Source organism: Rhodnius prolixus, unplaced genomic scaffold (genome assembly GCF_049639745.1).
Source record: "Rhodnius prolixus isolate KJV_2025 unplaced genomic scaffold, Rpr scaffold_2, whole genome shotgun sequence".
NCBI classification, from domain to species: domain Eukaryota; kingdom Metazoa; phylum Arthropoda; class Insecta; order Hemiptera; family Reduviidae; genus Rhodnius; species Rhodnius prolixus.
This window is the reverse complement of record NW_027411592.1, coordinates 44,640,471-44,659,155: the sequence shown is the minus strand read 5'-3', so window position 1 is coordinate 44,659,155 and position 18,685 is coordinate 44,640,471. Positions and strand designations below refer to the sequence as shown.

Here is an 18,685-nt window from a genome sequence, read left to right as displayed (position 1 = left end):
CGGGACAGCCAGGTAAAAATAAATAAATAAATAACTTAATTTGTTTGATTTTTTCGTTGTTATACGAGGGTCGTTTGAAAAGTCCGTGCAAAGTCAGAGAGATAGCACCACTGGCGCGTATCGAGGTTATGTTTAGTTAGTAGCATCTCTTGGAAGAACACACACCAAGTTTCAGCCAGATCGGTCTATTTCTTTGTGTTTGGCATTCGTTTGAATCGAGGAAGTCGAGTGATTTTCAAAAAATGGACGAAAAAGAATTTCGTGTGTTGATTAAACACTACTTTATGAAAGGCAAAACGCCTCAGGAGACTAAAGAGAAGCTTGATAAACATTATGGTGACTCTGCACCTTCGATTAGAACAGTTTATAAGTGGTTTCAAAATTTTCGGAGTGGCCATATGGGCACAAGTGACGCTGAACGTTCTGGACGCCCTGTTGAGGTTACTACTCCAGAAATCATTGATAAAATCCATGATATGGTGATGGATGACAGAAGAGTAAAGGTGCGTGAGATTGCTAGTGCTGTGGGCATCTCGAATGAACGGGTACATAATATTTTGCATCAACATTTGGACATGACAAAGCTATCCGCAAGATGGGTGCCGCGATTGCTCACGCTTGACCAAAAACGAAATCGTGTGAAGTGTTTCAGTTTGCAGCTGTTCCAGAAGAATCCGCAGGACTTTAAGCGTCGTTTCGTCACTGAGGATGAAACATGGATATATCACTACACTCCTGAGACCAAAGAACAATCTAAACAATGGGTTACCAAGGGGGAATCTGCGCCAAAAAAAGGCGAAGACCGTTCCTTCGGCGGGAAAGATTATGGCGACTGTCTTTTGAGATTCGCAAGGAATAATCCTCATCGACTATCTGGAAAAGGGTAAAACTATTACAGGTGCATATTATTCATCGTTATTGGACCGTTTGAAAACCGAGCTGCAAGAAAAACGCCCACGATTGGCCCACAAAAAAGTCCTTTTCCATCACGACAACGCACCAGCTCACACCTCAGCAGTTGTGGTCGCAAAATTAATGGAAATAGGGTTCCAACTCGTTTCGCATCCCCCCTATTCTCCAGAATTGGCTCCCTCGGACTACTATTTGTTGCCCAATATGAAGAAATGGCTGGCGGGAAAAAGATTTTTTTCAAACGAGGAGGTGATTGCAGAAACGAATGGCTATTTTTCAGACTTGGACAAATCCTATTATTCGGAAGGGATCAACAAACTAGAGCAGCGTTGGACGAAGTGTATAAGCCTAAAAGGAGACTATGTTGAAAAATAAAAAAGGTTTACCCCAAAAAATTAAGTAGTTTTTATTTTTGCACGGACTTTTCAAACGACCCTCGTACTTATTAACTTATGCTTTTATGAATATTTTACTATTACAAATTATTAACATTGTTGAGTGTCACAAAAGTAAAGGTAAAATCATTGCAAAAAATGTTATTATTATTTATAAAAATATAATAAATTGCACTTGTACTCGTGTATATTCATTGCAGTAATTATTTACTTGTTGAAGAATTTTACTCGGAAGGTTTTTTTCTTTTAGAAAGTTTTCGTCATTTCTAATTAAGCCATAAAATTCAGTACATTTCAAATTTATATACGTTTTAAAAAATAATAAGGCACCAGTGTTACACCCAAGCAAACGATTTCATTAAATTTAACAAATATTAAATCTTTTTTTTTAACCTAAAACCGGGACGTATTTAATAACCTGCTGGGACCCTGGGACAAGTGCTTAAAATTGGGACAGTCCCGGCCAAACCGGGAGTAAAATTTTCTATTCAAAATTCAATCTAAATTGTGTAAAATATAACAAATTCTAAAAATAAATAAAATAAAATTTGAAAGTAAAAAACATTTCATACTGAAAGCGCCCACAAAAATGAAATATTTGGTATTCATTTAATTAATTTAATCAGTTAGAATAACTCTCTAGCCATTGATTTTGCCAATGTTTGCACAAGTAATTGGACAGCACATATATAACGTGGTTTAATTTCGTTTATTAAATATGCTTTTTATTATTATTTCTAAATATTTAATACTGTTTCCTTCTAGCTCTCTTTTTTAATTTTATTTTTTGCTTAATTCATATTGTTATTGATTTATTCTAGATTACTAGACTATACCATTTCTAGTGTTGATACTAAGCACAATTGTTCAGTTAGAAGTTATGTTTAATTGAATGGAATAGCTTGTGTATTCGGCGTATTACAATACGAGACAGAAGGATTCCAAATTCGAGAAGAACGTAAACACTAAATATTTCAAAACAAAATTTCTTACCAATATGTTCATTCCATATGGTGACGCCATTTCAGAACAAATTATTACCCCCAAAAAAATCAACACTCAATATCTTCACAACATATGGATCAGTACTCAAAAAAACTATAGCTTTTAACTGAATAAATTATAATGTATAGAAGATAAAATTTCATACTGTTATGTTGTTTACTAGGGGAGATATAGCCGGAGCAATTTCACAGCGTCTCTGAACTCTCAATATCTTCACAACTAACAGATCTGTACACGAAAAAACTATAGCTTATAACTGAGAAAACTGTAGTGTATAAGAGAACAGAATTTCATACTAATATCTTTATTCGAAAGAGAGATATAGTGGGCCAGACCCAATTTCAGAGTGTCATGACCCAAAAAATCAATACTCAATCAATCAATATTAATCAACTCTCAATATCTTCACAACTTATGGATCTGTACACAAGAATTCATTGCGAACATCTGAGTAAAGTACAGTCCTAGTGATTGCTAACTTTTTGAGTTCGGTTTGTCAAAATTTTGGGAAAACTTTACCTTAACTCTGGTGCCGTGTCACATATAGAAATATTCACAATTTTTTGATGTTTGCAACTGTAGTAAATACAAAAAAGGTTTATTAAACAACCCATTTATTAATCTGAGGAAAGCTGGCCAGATCCTTATTCTCAATGAACACCGTAATTTCTTCAAAGTACTCTAAAAATCGGTGTATTATTTAAATTATAAAATAAATTTTTTTCTCGGTCGACGCTGGTCACCCAAAATGAGTTGGCTTATCACCTCTGTTACATAGAAATTAAATTTATTGAATAATAAATTAATAGCTCCCAAACAATCATCTAGTTTATTTCCTATTCGGGATTTGGGCGTAATATTTTTGTTACTCACAAATTTTATTTTCTAAAAAATAATTTTTGGAATCGTAGGACTTTCCTTCAATTTACTGCATCAAAGTACTTCTCTCTCGTGTTACATTTAAAAGCAGATGGAAAAATTGAGCCGTAAACTTGGAATGTGAATAGAATTGTCAGATCAGTAGAAAAAGTCTCTTTGTTGTATCGAAGCTCATAATCTTCGGTTTTAATTGGTGAAATTAGAGTAAGATGTCACATAGTACCACAAACTTCTAATCATTATATCTTAGAGATGACTCTTTTGTTTCTTCAAAGTCAGTAGCCATACTTTCTGCCCTAATCTTGCCCGTTGTATTTATTTACTTTTTTTTCTCAAAGATACTATTATTATTAAGTTGTTAAGTGATAAATTTTCTAATTTATTTACTTTTTTAAACAAAGAAACTTGAAACTTGAGAGTCCTGACATTTTAGTAATAAATCTTTGTGGCCGACAAGAAATAAATGTGACAGTCTAATTAATATATTGTTCATGAACTTGTTTTTGTAACTAGTTATATTGCAGTTGTAAAATGCATTATGCTCTTAGTAAAGAGCTTCATATTAGCTTTCATCAGCTCATTATCTAGACTCAAAATTAAAAATGTCAGCCGTTACAAGTACCGAAAGAACGAACGAATAAAAAAAGAAAACTAAAGACTGACATGAAAAATAAATAAAGAACATATTTAAGACAGCGACTGGTCTAAATAGATGTTTGAAACGTGCTCTTGACGCGTTGATGGACATATTCTAATTAAACACCTCTACGTAGAAAGCTCGTAAACAGTGCGGTCCGCTGAGGCTGCACGCAGAGGCATCAGTGAAGTAATGTCAATCAAGCCAGTGGCTAATCACTTAGTTACAAATCCAACTAGTGCAGTACACTAGTCGAAGTTAGGCCTAGCTTAGTCTTGTTAACTAACGTATTGTAATACGTTTTCCGCCCTGTCCTGCTCCTTAAACACATTGAAACTTTAATTAACACATTAAATATGTTTGTTTATGTTCGTACATTGTCACATATGTTCCAAAAGTGGTGAGTGATTTTCAAATTTCGTGCTAGTGTTTCATTCGTTCATTTCAAAATGCGCTCTTTCCATCTACTTCCCTCCATTGTACGCCAATGAAACGTATTCACTGTTTAACCCGGAAGTCTCACCTCAAAACTATGACTTACTCTGATTTTTAACTCAAAGGTACTAATCGTACTAATTATATACATTGGGCTTTCATAGATATAATGTTCATTAGTCTTAAAAGACGTTTTATTTGTTGATTGATAGATACGCTACCAGTTTTAATTAGCAGAATTCTGGCCTGTCCAGGATTGAAGTTTCACTGAGGGGTCTGTGCTAAGATGATCGGTGTCTTTAGGGGCTTTACGAGAGGTCTAACGTCGAATGTTACTCTATTGAAGGTCACTTACAGCAAGTACGCAAAGAAATGGATGTTTTGTCAAACAGTGCTGGCAACTGTGGGCTCTTTAGCGGTCCAAAAGTGGATAGGATGTATGAAGAAGTCAGTATTAGCCGTTACCACTGTTACCAACAGGGTTAGCTTGATGATCTTTCGGATTGCCGGATAAGAGACATCGATAAATTTTAGTCTTCTCTGGTTCAAAAAGATGTGAACTTGAGAAGTGGAATGAGATTGTTCAGGTACAGCAGCCAGGCTCCTTACTTTCAGTCCTGAAGGTGCTACTCTTAGATTTTATTTAGGCTTTTATTCAGGATACGTGTTCTTCCTCGGACGAAAGAATGCTGATTGTCCAACCTTTTATAGCTGACATTAACCAGTTAAGCGTGGAATTAAATTTTAAGAAATACCCGCAGTATGCGGAATTAAAATCAGACATTGACGTGTATACACGTCGAACGCAGGGCAAAACAACCAAAAGTTTACAACGTCATAATAGTCACTGCAAGCACTTTTTCTGCAATCTCTGGGGGCTTGAGATTATAGAGCATTCTGTGCATTTCAAAATTTTCCATCGCTTCACGTATGCATTTCTCTAGTTAACTAGGGACGCTAGAGCTTTTACAAGGAAGAAAAGAGCTTTGAATTCTGTGCAAAATGAAATCATGCTCGTACTGAGATCTGAACCTCTATCTGAGGTATAAACGGCATTGCACAAGGGTTGAGAGCTTCTATTTGTGTGCATAATACCCCAATCTCTAATGCGGAGACCAAACATGTACCAACCACTTATCTTTTAGCTGACTCCTACCGCAGTTCTATTGGTAAGATAAAGGAAACATCCCACCAAATAATATTCTTATTGTATTTTATTAAAATTTCGAGTTTTTAAAGTTAATGGTAATTTTATATTTTTCACAACGAGTAAACACGTCGAACGCACCGTAATAGAAATTTCACGTAATGGAAATTTAACGTGTATTATACATGTCAAACACGCTTAACTGGTTAAAAAGAGGTATAGCTTCTTTTTACATTGACTTTTTGCAGAACTGACGCCACTTCTTGAAGGACATTGTAATTTTGAATATTTTCTTTACTGCCGAATCCCTAATTTAAACCTTTTGTACTGAAGGAAATTACCTGCGTTTATCTTACGTTTGATAGCTTACCTTAGGCGAATCAAATTTATGGATTTTTTGCACTAATAATACTGAAGTAGGATCACACTAATTAAGTTTTGTGCTGAGTGCATAAACACATGCGAAATAATGTAATCGTCCATGACTGAAAAATCGATTTTAATATTTCTTTTCGCTCGATATTCACTTCGTACTTTATTAAAAAATAAATTTATTCCTCTTAAATAAATTTTACGTTCATGGATGTTTGTGTGGACTTTAGTTTCAAAAAGATAATTTGTCTCTAAAGTATTGTCTAGCTTGAGTGAAAACAGTTGTAAAAACAGTTAAAGAACAAACATAAAATACTTCCATTCGCCTAAAATTACTTTCTTTATCTACCAATTTCTTTTTATTACTTTTTATTCTGAATAAATTTATGAATGCTTCTTGAATTTTTATGATCATCTTGTTAAAATATTTGGAATAATTGTAGGGAATTACTTCCTAGTTGTGACTGCCCCTACTCAAGTCATTCGTTTGTAAATTGTTTTGGAATGGGAAAAGTTTTTTTCTATTTTCTCCTTCACTTTTCTTATTCAGAATAGTTTTGGCAACGAAAAAGAAGTTTATAAAGTGTCCCAGGTGTTGTCTTTCTTTATTAAAGTATATCTGGACGAAGGATAGGGGAAAGAGAGGTTAGGGAGAAATAGGAAAAGGGGCAGGGTAAGGGTGGTGTATGTAGCGAGAGGGAGCATGTTGGACAGTTAAAGTACACCAGTGGGGTATAGGAGGAGTTCTCTTCAGAGATAGGAGCCGGTATTACGACAGTTTGGTGTTTTAAGGAAGGACTTGTACATTAACATAACTGTGTGACTCATGTTATGAAGACAGGATCTACCTGGGCTTTCTTCTCCATCCTTCGTGCGAATATTGTCTGCGGAGTGAATACACTGGAACTGATGCTGCCCTTGTTATAGAGGAGCGCCGAGTAACAAGTCCGCCAGCTTGTCTCCTTCATGGTTCAGCTCTTTCCCCAGCAGCAACAGGGTTCCTACACAGTTTGGAAGGGATAATGGCAGCCTAATACCAAACTTTGCAACTAAAATATTCAAGGTGTTGTTAGGAGTGTATATAAGTGTCTACTTACTACTAAAACCCGTAGGATAACTTCTCTCTTAAACCTACATATAGATATTACATATTTTTCAGGAACAAAATTTTTTAGCTTCCTCTACTTCTTCCTTCGTGTGAAGCCACACCAGAAAATGTACCTTTTTCCTCCTCCTCTCCCTTTTTCTCTCCGCCGGAAATAAGAAGCTCTTAACCTAATACTTACTTTAAGCATTTATAGTTTAGTAAAAGGGACTTTCAACTTGCTTACTTGTACTTTCTAGACTTTGTATTTAATCGCACTAGCCATTCATATTTAACACTTTTTTGACTGTCGAGGCTTGCCTTAAAAGTAAAACTACTGCTCATGTTTGAACCTAAATGAAAGTAGTTTACTTACGTAGAGCTTTCAAAAAGCCTACCTAAGGTTTAGCATAATAGTGAAGCTAGAAGGATTCAAGTTAGTGTTTGGTGCCCAATTGTTTTCTCGTTTAAAATAAATTTATTCTAATCTCATTTTAAGGAATAGTTTCATTCATACGCTCAATGTAAACAAGAACAAGGAGTAATCTTTTTCTTTGATGAGATCCGCAACATTGCACTAACGAAATTCCTGAAGAACAATGAAAATTAATTTGTAGAAAAAAATCTCAAAAAAGAAAGAGTAAAAGTCAAAGTCGAAGAGAGGGTTGGAAGAGATTTTGTAGAAAGAAAACATAAATTAAAAGAGAAAATGAAAGTGGGTTTCGTCTAAGCCAATAACCTCAGATGTTGACGCGCCATTAAAATAAATAAATAACAGGCTACTAAAGATTGTTGCTAGTAAAGTAATATGGTGTAGAGCAGGGGTCCTCAACCTGGGTTCCGTGGAACCCTACAGTCCCCTGGAACGTTGACAGGAGTTCAGCAAGTGATCACTATTTGCTCAGCCAGAACTCACGTGAAATGGAAATCATCTGTACAAGGAACATTTCATGGAGGAACGGAATATTGGACTGTCTTATTAAAATATTATATTAATATAATAAGTATATTTACGTAAAAAAAATACAATTTTAATATAAATTGGATATAAAAAGGCAGTTGATCTTAAAAAATTAATATAAATAAATGTTTTACGAAGAAAATAATCTTAAAATTCGGTAAAAGTCACGTGCTTCAGATACAACAATCAAAACGCATTAATTATTATAAAATTTAAAAGTTAATTATTCATAAAATGTATTCTAGAAAATAAATGAAATAAACGGGATTCGCTACTTCACTTTTCATTAAGATGTTTCTATTAAGATGAAATAAAGATACAAGAATAATTTGGCAAATTTGAGTAGAAAAAAGCTTTGATAAACTATTTTATCTGCTACTTAAACATGAGATTCAAGAAAACCACGAGCTAGCAGGGTTCCTAAAAAGTGTAAAAGGTTGAAGACCCCAGGAGTAGATAGTTGCCTAATTTAGAAGATAGGTAAAATTGTGAAGTGACAGTACCTTTGCTGCAGCTGATAGCTTAAGATGTAATCGACAAAAGCAATAGAAATAATGAAGATAGTCGTAAGAATAAACTGATTAAAAGCTGGTACCAACGGTTGTAAGAAGACAATCCAAATTAATTATCGTTATATTAAAAACAATAATAAAATACATTTTATTAGGACTTCATTCGGAGCAAGAGCGAAATTATTAGATTTAAATTATAAATCCGTAGATCTCCAATGGAATTTATCTGTGTCCTTTTTGGAATATGAAAGTGGAGGAGTTTTCCTTACTCTTGTTTCAAAGAAAGTATTTCAGAAAGAAGCATTTATTTTCTTGTGAACGGTAAAAACATATCTAATGGTTTTGAAACCAAAATTTGACTGTATATTTTTAAATCTTTCATCTAATTTAATAAAGAATTCAGATATTAGTTAGAATGAAATTAAAATCAACCAAATTATGGCGCTAATACCATTTTGTAATATTATCAGAGAGAATAATGGGCAGGACTAATCCGTAATATGGTTTAATTCGATGATACAAAAAAAGAGCTGATGAATGTAGAGATAGCTGACACAGTTGATGTGGGTAAAAAACTAACAAGGAATTTCGTGAAAGAAAAAACTAGCCCTCCTTGTTAGCTTTGCTTGCCAAAGAGTGGTGCCAAAAAAAAGGGCAGATGAAAGATGGAAATAAACCCTTCAATATGGATGAAGGGCCTGTAGATATGCCCCACCTGCGACATCCAGTTTCGTCCTACTACCCTAATAACAGTTATTACAATAATGTAATTGAAAAAGGGAGAATGAGATCCATTGAGGGAGTCCTGTGCAACTCCCATTTAATAACAGTAATGATTTGAAAATTAATTGATTTTTTTATTACAATATGTCGATACTAATAGCTTTATCGATCTGTACGTGTGATCCGTTGAACAATTACGCCTCTATAATTTTCATACCTTGATCAGGTACAAAAGTTAACTACTAGAAGTAATTGTTGAATCGTCCCGAATTATTGGACATCCAAAAAAATAAGATCTTTTTCTTAAATTTTATTAAAAATTTATATTATTTATTATTTTCTTTAGTTATATTAATAAGAATATTTTACATCCTTATACTAAAAATCGATTTTATAAATTAACCTCAATGTGCGTGAATGTATGGATTGTCATCAGCATAACTTAAAAATGGAAAACTTTTTGGCATTGCAAGCCAAGTGCTACTTAATAGATTTTTAATTTTAAGTTTTTTGGGATTGGCTCAAAAACAAGCTTCAAACATTTCCTTTAAATTCCATAAGCACATTGCACACATCTGTCGACATATAAATTTTATCTGAAATAAATATTTAAAAAAATAAATCACAATGTAATGTAAGTTCCTTATTTTCTTTTCCGTTTTACTTTTTAGACATTTCGCTAAAGTTTTAACGCCCAAAAAAGGTTCAAAAAGAAAATTGAACTTAAGTGTTGAAAAACTGGTGTTTTTTTTCTCTAAAATACGAAAACTTTTTGCTAAACAGCTTTTTACAAAGCTCTTTATTACAGATGAATTCGGGTTATAAATTCTTAAGTCCTATAAAAATAGATGCAAACTTCGTAGGACTAAAAAGTTAAATCCTTGTCAAAATGTTTCCGTAGAAACGAGTTTGACTAGTCAAGTTCCTTTTTAAATTTTACGTTTGATTGAAGTCTAAATAAAATTATCCAAAAGCTGGAAATTACATCATGTATTTCAAACATTAATAAATTTAGTAACTGGCTGAATTCTCTAAGGTACTAAATTTTGTTTACACAGAATAAGTCTTGTCACAAAGGAAACACACAATTTTTGTTTTATTTTTTTTTCTTCTATCAGCAACAGCAGATTTGTTCGTAAAATTTGTTAAATGCTACTTTATTTCATTTATTTATTGTTTGAGTTAATCAAATAATCTCGTAAGCCATCGTCTTCGATTCCAAGAGCTCTATACTCGGATCGAAGAGCGCTTAAAATCAATTTTATAACCCACATTAACTAAAGATCTTCAGTAAAGAACAACAACCAATATTGTATTCCCTAATTTTATCAAAATGCTTTTGACTTGTTAATAATCTTGATTTCATACTGTAATGCCTGATTAGAGAGATCACAGATTTTTAGCTACGAAAGTTTTCAATTTGGTTTCTTGGATATTTTCTAATATTTTCACCGTCTCTTTATTTTAAATAACTCCCCTAAATTGATCTTGAGACCACCAACGAACATCAAAGAATTGTAATTAAAAAGTCGTATAAGTTATCAATCCAGATTTTATATATTCTCAGAAAGTGAAGCACTAAAACCTACGATGTAACTGAGTATCGATAGTAATGTAACCTTCTCAATACAATTCGGTCTTCGATTTAAATATTTACATCCAATCCAGTAAAACGGATAGTATACTAAATTAGGTATTGATCTATAAGTTAGACCAAAATGAGATGTTTGAAGTACTCGTAAGTACCGTTATTTTGGAAATTGTCTTTGAACTTCTATTTTTTTTTCCTAGCTTTATTTTATTATTTCATGTTATTTCTGGCCAACCATTTGTTTATTATTTGTAAAATACTTCGGTTAGATTGTTATAACAATTTTCATAATTCTTATCTGTGCGATGTCCGAATATAGGTAAAAATGATTTCAGTGTTATTTCTTTAATTTTAGGTATTCTCCGAGGTGGACATCATGTTCAGCGTGGGCGGAGTGTATTATTATGGAGGACCTATAACTTACACATATATGGAAGATAGAATATTTGAACATTCACGAAATGTGAGCATTAAACTGCATCGTAGGGTTGGAAAATATGTTAAATTACAACTCCATTTTGCCGCCAGATGGATTATGATATCTGAAGTGATATTTGATTCAGGTAAGCTTTTTTTTTATAAGCGTAAATTGCTTGAAAGTGATATTCTTCATTTATTTCGTTGTCATGAAATCCACCATTGAAAAAATGCATTACATCCTCCAAATTATTTAAAGACCCAATAAAGTGATCTTCGACCCTACAATGAATTTGTTTGTTTCTTTTTGATTGAGTACGTTATATTATTTTTTATAACAAAGTTTGAGTCTCGAACAGATACATATATAACCACTTAAAATAAAGCAAATCAAATTTTACATATAAACAACTTCAATACAAACTAAATTAATATAGTACAGAACTTATAAATATCTATATTTCTGATTTAATGTAAATTTGTTCCATTAGTGCAAAATTCATAGTCATGGTTTTTGCTGTGGGAGTAATAAGGGCCCCATTTCTCAGCAAAACCATGACCCAAAAAAATTTCAACTCTCAATATCTTCTCAACTAATGGATCTGTACTAAAGAAAACTATAGCATACTACTCAGTAAAACATAGTGTGTAAGAGCACAAAATTTCATACGAACAATCTGTTGTTTACTGTGGGAGTTATAAGGGGCCCATTTCAGAGTAAAAACATGACCCAAAAAAATTTCAACTCTCAATATCTTCTCAACTAACAGATCTGTACTCAAGAAAACTATAGTATACTACTCAGTAAAACAGAATGTGTAAGAGCACAAAATTTCATACGAATAATATGTTGTTTACTGTGGGAGATATAATGGCCCCATTTCACAGCAAAACCATGACCCAAAAAAATTTCCACTCTCAATATCTTCTTAACTAACGGATCGGTACACAAAAAAATTATAGCATACTACTCAGTAAAACAGAGTGTGTAAGAGTACAAAATTTCACACGAATAATTTGTTGTTTACTGAGCGAGTTATTAAGGCCCCATTTCACAGCAAAACCATGACCCAAAAAAATTTCAACTCTCAATATCTTCTTAACTAACGGATCTGTACTGAAAAAAACTATAGCATACTACTCAGTAAAACAGAGTGTGTAAGAGCACAAAATTTCATACGAATAATCTGTTGTTTACTGTGGGAATTATAAGGTCCCCATTGCACTGCAAAATCATGACCCAAAAAAATTTCAACTCTCAATATCTTCTCAACTAATGGATCTGTACTGAAGAAAACTATAGCATACTACTCAGTAAAACATAGTGTGTAAGGGCACAAAATTTCATACGAAAAATCTGTTGTTTACTGTGCGAGTTATAAAGGCCCCATTTCACAGCAAAACCATGACCCAAAAAAATTTCAATTCTCAATATCTTCTCAACTAACAGATCTGTACTCAAGAAAACTATTGCATACTACTCAGTAAAACCGAGTGTATAAGAGCACAAAATTTCTTACGAACAATCTGTTGTTTACTGTGGGAGTTATAAGGGGCCCATTTCAGAGTAAAAACATGACCCAAAAAAATTTCAATTCTCAATATCTTCTCAACTAACAGATCTGTACTCAAGAAAACTATAGTATACTACTCAGTAAAACAGAGTGTGTAAGAGCACAAAATTTCATACGAATAATATGTTGTTTACTGTGGGAGATATAATGGCCCCATTTCACAGCAAAACCATGACCCAAAAAAATTTCAACTCTCAATATCTTCTCAACTAACAGATCTGTACTCAAGAAAACTATAGTATACTACTCAGTAAAACAGAGTGTGTAAGAGCACAAAATTTCATACGAATAATATGTTGTTTACTGTGGGAGATATAATGGCCCCATTTCACAGCAAAACCATGACCCAAAAAAATTTCAACTCTCAATATCTTCTCAACTAATGGATCTGTACTCAAGAAAACTATAGCATACTACTCAGTAAAACAGAGTGTGTAAGAGCACAAAATTTCACACGCATAATTTGTTGTTTACTGAGGGAGTTATAAAGGCCCCATTTCACAGCAAAACCATGACCCAAAAAAATTTCAACTCTCAATATCTTCTCAACTAACAGATCTGTACTCAAGAAAACTATTGCATACTACTCAGTAAATCAGAGTGTGTAAGAGCATAAAATTTCATACGAATAATCTGTTGTTTCCTGTGGGAGTTTTAAGGGCCCTATTTCACAGCAAAACCACGACCCAAAAAAATTTCAACTCTCAATATCTTCTCAACTAACGGATCTGTAGTCAAGAAAACTATAGTATACTACTCAGTAAAACAGAGTGTGTAAGTGTACGAAATTTCATACGAATAATCTGTTGTTTACTGTGGGAGTTATAAGGGCCCCATTTCACAGCAAAACCATGACCCAAAAAAATTTCAACTCTCAATATCTTCTCAACTAACGGATCTGTAGTCAAGAAAACTATAGTATACTACTCAGTAAAACAGAGTGTGTAAGTGTACGAAATTTCATACGAATAATCTGTTGTTTACTGTGGGAGTTATAAGGGCCCCATTTCACAGCAAAACCATGACCCAAAAAAATTTCAATTCTCAATATCTTCTCAACTAACAGATCTGTACTCAAGAAAACTATTGCATACTACTCAGTAAAACCGAGTGTGTAAGAGCACAAAATTTCTTACGAACAATCTGTTGTTTACTGTGGGAGTTATAAGGGGCCCATTTCAGAGTAAAAACATGACCCAAAAAAATTTCAACTCTCAATATCTTCTCAACTAACAGATCTGTACTCAAGAAAACTATAGTATACTACTCAGTAAAACAGAGTGTGTAAGAGCACAAAATTTCATACGAATAATATGTTGTTTACTGTGGGAGATATAATGGCCCCATTTCACAGCAAAACCATGACCCAAAAAAATTTCAACTCTCAATATCTTCTCAACTAATGGATCTGTACTCAAGAAAACTATAGCATACTACTCAGTAAAACAGAGTGTGTAAGAGCACAAAATTTCACACGCATAATTTGTTGTTTACTGAGGGAGTTATAAAGGCCCCATTTCACAGCAAAACCATGACCCAAAAAAATTTCAACTCTCAATATCTTCTCAACAAATGGATCTGTACTGAAGAAAACTATAGCATACTACTCAGTAAAACAGAGTGTGTAAGAGCACAAAATTTCCCACGCATAATTTGTTGTTTACTGAGGGAGTTATAAAGGCCCCATTTCACAGCAAAACCAGGACCCAAAAAAATTTCAACTCTCAATATCTTCTCAACTAATGGATCTGTACTGAAGAAAACTATAGCATACTACTCAGTAAAACATAGTGTGTAAGAGCACAAAATTTCATACGAAAAATCTGTTGTTTACTGTGCGAGTTATAAAGGCCCCATTTCACAGCAAAACCATGACCCAAAAAAATTTCAACTCTCAATATCTTCTCAACTAACAGATCTGTACTCAAGAAAACTATTGCATACTACTCAGTAAAACCGAGTGTGTAAGAGCACAAAATTTCTTACGAACAATCTGTTGTTTACTGTGGGAGTTATAAGGGGCCCATTTCACAGCAAAACCATAACCCAAAAAAATTTCAACTCTCAATATCTTTTCAACTAACGGATCTGTACTGAAGAAAACTACAGCATACTACTCAGTAAAACAGAGTGTGTAAGAGCACAAAATTTCATACGAATAATCTGTTGTTTACTGTGGGAGTTATTAGGTCCCCATTGCACTGCAAAGTCATGACCCAAAAAAATTTCGATTCTCAATATCTTCTCAACTAACAGATCTGTACTCAAGAAAACTATTGCATACTACTCTGTAAAACCGAGTGTGTAAGAGCACAAAATTTCTTACGAACAATCTGTTGTTTACTGTGGGAGTTATAAGGGGCCCATTTCAGAGTAAAAACATGACCCAAAAAAATTTCAACTCTCAATATCTTCTCAACTAACAGATCTGTACTCAAGAAAACTATAGTATACTACTCAGTAAAACAGAATGTGTAAGAGCACAAAATTTCATACGAATAATATGTTGTTTACTGTGGGAGATATAATGGCCCCATTTCACAGCAAAACCGTGACCCAAAAAAATTTCAACTCTCAATATCTTCTCAACTAATGGATCTGTACTCAAGAAAACTATAGCATACTACTCAGTAAAACAGAGTGTGTAAGAGCACAAAATTTCACACGCATAATTTGTTGTTTACTGAGGGAGTTATAAAGGCCCCATTTCACAGCAAAACCATGACCCAAAAAAATTTCAACTCTCAATATCTTCTCAACTAATGGATCTGTACTGAAGAAAACTATAGCATACTACTCAGTAAAACAGTGTGTAAGAGCACAAAATTTCCCACGCATAATTTGTTGTTTACTGAGGGAGTTATAAAGGCCCCATTTCACAGCAAAACCATGACCCAAAAAAATTTCAACTCTCAATATCTTCTCAACTAATGGATCTGTACTGAAGAAAACTATAGCATACTACTCAGTAAAACATAGTGTGTAAGAGCACAAAATTTCATACGAAAAATCTGTTGTTTACTGTGCGAGTTATAAAGGCCCCATTTCACAGCAAAACCATGACCCAAAAAAATTTCAACTCTCAATATCTTCTCAACTAACAGATCTGTACTCAAGAAAACTATTGCATACTACTCAGTAAAACCGAGTGTGTAAGAGCACAAAATTTCTTACGAACAATCTGTTGTTTACTGTGGGAGTTATAAGGGGCCCATTTCACAGCAAAACCATAACCCAAAAAAATTTCAACTCTCAATATCTTCTCAACTAATGGATCTGTACTCAAGAAAACTATAGCATACTACTCAGTAAAACAGAGTGTGTAAGAGCACAAAATTTCACACGCATAATTTGTTGTTTACTGAGGGAGTTATAAAGGCCCCATTTCACAGCAAAACCATGACCCAAAAAAATTTCAACTCTCAATATCTTCTCAACTAATGGATCTGTACTGAAGAAAACTATAGCATACTACTCAGTAAAACAGAGGGTGTAAGAGCACAAAATTTCACACGCATAATTTGTTGTTTACTGAGGGAGTAATAAAGGCCCCATTTCACAGCAAAACCATGACCCAAAAAAATTTCAACTCTCAATATCTTTTCAACTAATGGATCTGTACTGAAGAAAACTATAGCATACTACTCAGTAAAACATAGTGTGTAAGAGCACAAAATTTCATACGAATAATCTGTTGTTTACTGTGGGAGTTATAAGGGCCCCATTTCACATCAAAACCATGACCCAAAAAAATTTCAACTCTCAATATCTTCTCAACTAATGGATCTGTACTGAAGAAAACTATAGCATACTACTCAGTAAAACAGAGTGTGTAAGAGCACAAAATTTCACACGCATAATTTGTTGTTTACTGAGGGAGTTATAAAGGCCCCATTTCACAGCAAAACCATGACCCAAAATAATTTCAACTCTCAATATCTTCTCAACTAATGGATCTGTACTGAAGAAAACTATAGCATACTACTCAGTAAAACAGAGTGTGTAAGAGCACAAAATTTCACACGCATAATTTGTTGTTTACTGAGGGAGTTATAAAGGCCCCATTTCACAGCAAAACCATGACCCAAAAAAATTTCAACTCTCAATATCTTCTCAACTAATGGATCTGTACTGAAGAAAACTATAGCATACTACTCAGTAAAACATAGTGTGTAAGAGCACAAAATTTCATACGAAAAATCTGTTGTTTACTGTGCGAGTTATAAAGGCCCCATTTCACAGCAAAACCATGACCCAAAAAAATTTCAACTCTCAATATCTTCTCAACTAACAGATCTGTACTCAAGAAAACTATTGCATACTACTCAGTAAAACCGAGTGTGTAAGAGCACAAAATTTCTTACGAACAATCTGTTGTTTACTGTGGGAGTTATAAGGGGCCCATTTCAAAGCAAAACCATAACCCAAAAAAATTTCAACTCTCAATATCTTCTCAACTAATGGATCTGTACTCAAGAAAACTATAGCATACTACTCAGTAAAACAGAGTATGTAAGAGCACAAAATTTCACACGCATAATTTGTTGTTTACTGAGGGAGTTATAAAGGCCCCATTTCACAGCAAAACCATGATCCAAAAAAATTTCAACTCTCAATATCTTCTCAACTAATGGATCTGTACTGAAGAAAACTATAGCATACTACTCAGTAAAACAGAGTGTGTAAGAGCACAAAATTTCACACGCATAATTTGTTGTTTACTGAGGGAGTTATAAAGGCCCCATTTCACAGCAAAACCATGACCCAAAAAAATTTCAACTCTCAATATCTTCTCAACTAATGGATCTGTACTGAAGAAAACTATAGCATACTACTCAGTAAAACATAGTGTGTAAGAGCACAAAATTTCATACGAAAAATCTGTTGTTTACTGTGCGAGTTATAAAGGCCCCATTTCACAGCAAAACCATGACCCAAAAAAATTTCAACTCTCAATATCTTCTCAACTAACAGATCTGTACTCAAGAAAACTATTGCATACTACTCAGTAAAACCGAGTGTGTAAGAGCACAAAATTTCTTACGAACAATCTGTTGTTTACTGTGGGAGTTATAAGGGGCCCATTTCACAGCAAAACCATAACCCAAAAAAATTTCAACTCTCAATATCTTTTCAACTAACGGATCTGTACTGAAGAAAACAACAGCATACTACTCAGTAAAACAGAGTGTGTAAGAGCACAAAATTTCATACGAATAATCTGTTGTTTACTGTGGGAGTTATTAGGTCCCCATTGCACTGCAAAATCATGACCCAAAAAAATTTCAACTCTCAATATCTTCTCAGCTAACGGATCTGTACTCAAGAAAACTATAGCATACTACTCAGTAAAACAGAGTGTGTAAGAGCACAAAATTTCATACGAATAATATGTTGTTTACTGTGGGAGATATAATGGCCCTATTTCACAGCAAAACCATGACCCAAAAAAATTTCAACTCACAATATCTTCTCAACTAACGGATCTGTACTGATGAAAACTATAGCATAGTACTCAGTAAAACAGAATGTGTAAGAGCACAAAATTTCATACGAATAATCTGTTGTTTACAGTGGGAGTTATAAGGTCCCCATTGCACAGCAAAATCATGACCCAAAAAAATTTCAACTCTTAATATCTTCTCAACTAATGGATCTGTTCTCAAGAAAACTATTGCATACTACTCAGTAAATCCGAGTGTGTAAGAGCACAAAATTTCACACGCATATTTTGTTGTTTACTGTGGGAGTTATAAAGGCCAATTTCACAGCAAAACCATGACCCAAAAAAATTTCAACTCGCATTATCTTCTCAACTAACGGATCTGTACGGAAGAAAACTACAGCATACTACTCAGTAAAACAGAGTGTGTAAGAGCACAAAATTTCATACGAATAATCTGTTGTTTACTGTGGGAGTTATAAGGGCCCCATTTCACATCAAAACCATGACCCAAAAAAATTTCAACTCTCAATATCTTCTCAACTAATGCATCTGTACTGAAGAAAACTATAGCATACTACTCAGTAAAACAGAATGT

The 18,685-nt window shown here is 33.7% G+C and overlaps 1 protein-coding gene across 12 annotated transcripts in view; it reads left to right on the top strand.

Moving 5' to 3' along the window:
- LOC141449739 (discoidin domain-containing receptor 2-like) overlaps nt 1-18,685 on the top strand; it is a 556,155-nt gene that overhangs the window by 489,495 nt on the left and 47,975 nt on the right. For all 12 annotated transcript variants that reach the window (XM_074119460.1, XM_074119461.1, XM_074119458.1 and 9 more), the window contains one exon: nt 11,009-11,216. In XM_074119460.1, the coding sequence (XP_073975561.1) occupies nt 11,009-11,216 (208 nt within the window). The remainder of the gene's footprint in view (nt 1-11,008; nt 11,217-18,685) is intronic.